The following is a 5,803-nucleotide window of genomic DNA, read 5'->3' as shown; positions in this document are numbered from 1 at the left end:
TTCTCAGACTTTGCTCACTTTTGAAGATTTTCCAAAACTTTTCCAGAACTTTTCCAGAACTTCTCTTTCATCCATTTGGTAAGTTAAACTTTTAAAACTTTTTTGGGGGGTTTTGGATTTTGGGTTGGGGTGTTTGGGATTCAAGGACTTGGTGTTGGGAAGGGGTTTGCGATAATCTGGGGGCTTGTGGGCCTTTTTTGGGAACTTTTATGATTTTCTGTGACCACTGGGCCAGGTTGATTTTTTTTGAAAAATTTTCTGAGTTTGAATTTCTGAGTGCTGGCCATGTTGTTATTTTTTGAATTTTTTTTTTGTCTGGGTGGGGAAGCAGTTGGGGAGGGGTTTGCAGCAGTTGGGGAGGGGCTGGGGGAGCAGTTGGGGAGGGGTTTGCAATTTCTGTGTTGTGGGTGGGTTGGTGCGTGTCTGTGGGAGCAGTTGAGGTTTTTGAAGACATTGGTGATTTTTGAAGCTTTTCCTAAACTTATTTTGCAGCCATTTGAGGTTTCTGAGGACGTCGGTGGTTGATTGTTGAAGCTTTTCCAGAACTTCTCTTTCATCCATTTGGTAAGCTAAACTTTTAAAACTTTTTTGGGGGGTTTTGGATTTTGGATTTGGGGTTGGGGTGCTTGGGATTCAAGGCCTTGGTTCTGGGTTTTAATTTCTGTGTGGTGGGTGGCTGGCTGCTTTTGTATTTTTTGGGTTTGAAGCACATCACTGATTTTTTTTTCTGTTTCTGAGTTTACGAAGGTAGGAGCTGTGCTGCCATGGGACCCAAGAAGACTGCTGCTGCGGTGGCCGGCGAGAGGAAGAAGGAGAAGGTGACACTGGAAATGAAGAAGGAGATCATCTGGAAGCACGACGGCGGAATGCGTGTGACGGACATCGCCAGGGAGTACGGCAGGAACCCATCGACCATCGGGACCATCCTGAAGATGAGGGAGAAGATCCTGGCGACTGATGCAGCCAAGGGAGTCACCAGGATCGTGAAGAACCGCCCAGCTGTCCTGGAGGAGGTCGAGAAGTTGCTGCTCATCTGGATAGAAGAGAAGCAGCGTGCAGGGGACACAGTGTCTGAGGCCGTCATTTGTGAGAAGGCCAAGGCCTTGCACGCTGACCTCATCCGGGAACAGCCAGGAACCTCAGCCGAGCCAGAAGTCTTCAAGGCTAGCAGAGGTTGGTTTGACCAGTTCAAGACAAGATCTGGCATCCACAGTGTGGTCAGGCATGGAGAGGCTGCCAGTTCTGATGTTCCTGCGGCTGAAGACTTTGCAGCGGAGTTCCTGGAGGTTGTGACGACGGAGGGCTACGTTCTGCAGGCAGAGGCTGCGCAGGAGCAGGCCTCACTGGAAGAGGAGGAAGCAACTGAGGAACGGCTGTCCTCCGAAAGACTGAGGGACATTTGCCAGAAGTGGAAGGAGGTGCAGACTTTTGCAGATCTACACCACCATGAGAAGCACGTGGCACATGACGCTGGGAACTTTTATGATACGAGGGTCATGTCGTCTTTCAGGGAGCTGCTGAAAAGGCGGATAAAGCAGCAGACTATGGACAGGTTCTTGACCAAGAAGCAAAGAGTGGAAGAGGAGCCTTCTTCGAGTGGTCCCCCAGAGTCTTAGAAAATGTACTGTACACTTTGTTGATTTTTAAATGTTTTTCTGTCATGTTTATAAAGTTAATTTATTTTCCCTTCAATTTTTGAACTGCTCTTTACAGTATGTGTGACTTTAAAGAGCAGTTAATAAACTGTTGTTGTACCAAATTTGGCTTTGTTTGGACTTTTTTTGACCATAGGAACGCATTAATTGATTTTCAATGCATTCCTATGGGATTTCGTGCTTCGCAAGACGAAAAATTCGCTAGACGACAAAAATTGCGGAACGAATTAATTTCGTCTTGTGGGGCACCACTGTAGATGCTTGAACACTCACACACACATGCAAATCTATAGTATCTCCGTTCTTATTGTTATAAAAAGACTGTGCATAAATACTGAAATGAAATATAGAGAATATGCTGAGAAGAGGATGCACCTTCAGCAAAGAGAACTTTTGTGTATCAGAATGCTCAAAGAAAAACCATAGAGAGATGCTCCATGGTTGTTCAAAGAAAAATGATAAACCATAGAGAGCTGTTGCCATACTGGAACAAAGGAGAAGGTTCTATAGAAGACTGATGATGAGGATGGATGACCTATTCTACCTAATGACAGGATATGTCTGTGATGCCTGTTTGAAATGGATACTTTGGTATAAAGAGGGACACAGGGAGACAGAATTAAAGAGGGACAGGGGGAGACAAAATTATTTCATAACCTTTAAAGCAGGCTTTTATACTTTATATATCTCCCAAGAGGACCATGACTTTCAGTCAAACTTGGAGAATGCTTCCATCTATACCACACAACTTTCTTCAGAGCTTTTTGATTAATTTTTCCCAAGTGAAAGAGGAGTCTTTGGTGCTTAAATATCTTTAGGACTGAATGTGAAAAACCTTTAAATAATAGCTGAGTGATCACATTTTCATATGAGGATATTAACATTTCTATCTCACTAAAGTGCAGGCTAAAAAATATTCGTTCAGGATTTAAGTTTTTCTTGTGTTTAATCCCCCATCTATGGAAATTAACCCATAATAAAACAGAAATTTAAGAAGTAAAACATATAAACTTGGATAATAGCAAGTTGAAGGTAATAGCAAGGGAGAAAAGGCCACTCTTAGCATTTAAAACTAAGTATCACATCATCTTTCAGACTTCGTTGACGTTTAAGAGTAAAAGTCAGCATTCTTTGGATAACTTAACAAAGAGGTTCAAAACAAAAAAAAATACATATAATGGAATTAAGAAGACAGTTAGAATTCAGGGCTATCTAATGAAGCTAAATGTTGAAAGATTCTGGACACATAAAAGAGTGTATATCTTCACACAGCACACAGATAAACTTTGGAACTCACTTCCACAAGAGGCAGTGATAGCCACCAATTTGGATGGCTTTAAAAGAGGATTAGACAAATTCATGGAGGGTGAGGTTATCAATGCTTGCTAGCTATGATGGCTATGTTCTGCCTCCACAGTTGGAGCAGTAAAGCTTCTAAATGCTAGATGCTGGAAGCCACAGGAAAGGAGAGTGCTCTTGCGCTCAGGTCCTGCTTGCTGGTTTCCTATGAGCATCTGCTTGGTCACTGTGAGAACAAGATTCTGGACTGGATGGGCCATTGCCCTGATCCAGGAGGCACGTCTTTGATGTGAGTATTGTCAAGGACTCATCTAATTTTGAAAGTGGAGGAAAGAACTGTAGTAAGTGAATGCAACAGTACTGTGGAGTCTGAAGGAGGGCTGACCTGCCTTCCAGGAGCCGCAGGGGCAGAAGAAAATAGAAATTTTACTTACCACAAATTTCTGTTCTCTTGATCTCTTGTAAGGCAGTCCTGCAGTCCTAAAGTGTCTGTCCCTGGAGCATGTAGGTGGGGATGCTTTTCCACCCTATCCTCTCAGACCAGAGTGGAAGGCCACACAATTCCTCAAGTGCCATCTGTTAAACAAACAACAAAAAACCCCACCTAGCCACTGAACATAACTGTGCTCACAGACACCAGCTATAATATCATTCCCCCAAAAATGGACCGTTTTTCAGAACAAAAATTGCACAGTAAGGGAAATTTCTACCTTTTTTAAATCAAGGTTCTCAGAGGACATGACCATAAACCTTGGAGGACATGTCCCTAAACAGAGCAATAAAGCAAGGGAGGCCTACTAAAGGACCAGCAGCCAATTAAAACAAGACTTTGTGCAACATCTTCCTGGTGAAGTGCTATATCTGCCAAAGCATCAGCATCTATCTTCTAATGCTTAGTGAACATATGCATTTGAAAAGTGGTTTCATAAGAGCTAGTAGAATCCAACTTAGGTCCTAAGGATCTTCAGCTCACTGGGCAGGGCCAGTCTGGATAAGCAGAGCAGCTTATGAAGATTGAATCTGCCTACATGCTCCTACATGCCTTCTGCGGTTAAGGACTGCCCTACAGTGTGGGGATGTTTAGGGAGGCAGGAGAGGATATATTATTTTATTACATCCTTCCTAACTTGTGTCAGCAAGTTCTATAACTCAGCAGAGTCTTAAACAATCCCCCTTTTAAATTACACAGCGGTTAGCTAGTTGCAGGCTCGTCTGAGCCTCTCTATTTAGGATTCCTGGTAAGATGCCTTTTTATATCCCTCCCAAAAGAATAGACATGACCATCTGATTAAAGTTAACATAAAACTAGTTTACTTGCAATCATCCAGTTCACAATAAGATCCCTGAAAGCAGACTTAATTTACAGAACAACGTATAACTATGTGAACTATCCCACAAGGAAAATAGTCTCAAGTGACTGCGACTCAGCAGGTAGGTAGCCATGTTGGTGTGCCGTAGTCACAACAAAATAAAAAAAATCCTTTCAGTAGCACCTTAGAGACCATCTAAGTTTGTTATTGGTATGAGCTTTCGTGTGCATGCATACCAATAACAAACTTAGTTGATCTCTAAGGTGCTACTGGAAGGAATTTTTTTATTTTGTTGCGACTCAGCAGTCACTTCTCCTAACTCTTAGGAACACAAAAATGGAGAACAAGAAGAGCAGAACATGGAGGCCATGTGCTTCTCTGTCCAGGAAGAAGCCACGCCCTCTTTAAGTCACATGCAAAGGAAGTCTTCCCAGCTCAGGAGGAACCAGCAAGTTTTCTCCTGAGTGATACAAAGCATTCCCCAGCATGTGCATTGTATGAATGTTGCATTTGACTGCAATACATTTTTACATCCCACATACAGGAGACCCAGAGAAGGTTAGGTTCTAGATTTCATTTTTGTTTCTACCCTAGCATTTGTGGCAAGGGTATGATTCCAAATCCTTCATTTTCATCCTGGGTAGTAGGATCAGGGCTAGCTCATGAATGAGGCAAGGTGAGGTGACCACATCAGGGAGCAGGATCCACAGGAGCAGCAGATCCATATGTAGTTCTTCACTCACCACTTCTTCCCTGGTGGGAAGGAGACGCCATTTTGTGGGTCAGCTCAGGTGCAAAGTGTCTTGGGCTAGCCCTGAGTAGGATCACATCTGAGCTGAACAAATTTTTGATACGAAATTATAGCTAGCTAGCCACAGTCAGAAATAGAATGCTAAGCTTGGCTTGTTCCAACAAAATAATTATTCGATTCTTAGTTTGAATGTTCTCCAAATTTCTCAGGAGATTCCAGTAAAGCTGAAAATTGTTGATGCTTACAGGGAGGTTGTGAAGAACAGAAAATAATTGTGTGAAGGAAGAACTGTTCCAGTTGCCTTTCATTATTATGAACATCTCTTTTCCCAAGGTGCTCACAACGCATTCTGCTGTAATAATTTATCATCTTGCTTGTTCCTAACAAACTGTCGGCAGTGCTTAGATAATTAGGACTCAGAGTCCTGGCCCAGCTAAGCCATACTTAGGGAAAATATGTTCTATCAAAACACGTTCCCCGAGATGAAGCAGATTGGAGAGGAGACGCTTTGCCCAGCTGATTTATTCTGTGTGCTGCATATTGAGAATTTCAAGCAACTATCCCAACTTAATAATTTATTGTATTACTTCTACTGGCTCTTTTATTCAACCCAAGTTACGAGATACAGGAATATATTCTGAAGATATCATTCAGTTGAAGCAATTTTTTACCACATGCAGTGGAATAGCAAATCAATAAATCCCATACCCCCTACAAAGGAAAGGTTAATATCATTTTGTCTGGTATCCTGGCTTTACTATTTATATTACCTCTTTAATCCCTTTATT

General features: G+C 42.4%; 1 protein-coding gene across 2 annotated transcripts; it reads left to right on the top strand.

Moving 5' to 3' along the window:
- The first annotated feature begins 455 nt into the window (after positions 1-455).
- On the top strand, positions 456-1,905 carry LOC309337360 (putative CENPB DNA-binding domain-containing protein 1). 2 transcript variants are annotated; one of them, XM_081854108.1, is made up of 3 exons: positions 456-564; positions 739-1,247; positions 1,323-1,905. In XM_081854108.1, exons 2-3 carry the CDS (start codon positions 765-767, stop codon positions 1,614-1,616), a joined length of 777 nt encoding a protein of 258 aa, XP_081710234.1. In that variant the 5' UTR covers positions 456-564; positions 739-764; the 3' UTR covers positions 1,617-1,905. The 2 variants fall into 2 exon arrangements, with proteins under 2 accessions (XP_081710234.1, XP_081710233.1); XM_081854107.1 differs by lacking the exon at positions 456-564 and having other exon boundaries at positions 571-1,247.
- The last annotated feature ends 3,898 nt before the right edge of the window (positions 1,906-5,803 follow it).

The sequence above is a fragment of the Podarcis erhardii genome, assembly GCF_964252035.2.
Source record: "Podarcis erhardii genome assembly, chromosome: 1".
NCBI classification, from domain to species: domain Eukaryota; kingdom Metazoa; phylum Chordata; class Lepidosauria; order Squamata; family Lacertidae; genus Podarcis; species Podarcis erhardii.
This window is presented reverse-complemented; position numbering and strand designations above follow the sequence as displayed.

Excerpts from the sequence above, each read along its gene's own strand:
- LOC309337360 (XM_081854108.1), top strand. The coding sequence starts at position 765 with ATGGGACCCAAGAAGACTGCTGCTGCGGTGGCCGGCGAGAGGAAGAAG. Across the intron at positions 1,248-1,322 it reads GAGAGGCTGCCAGTTCTGAT|GCTGCGCAGGAGCAGGCCTC; the intron begins GTTCCTGCGGCT and ends CTGCAGGCAGAG.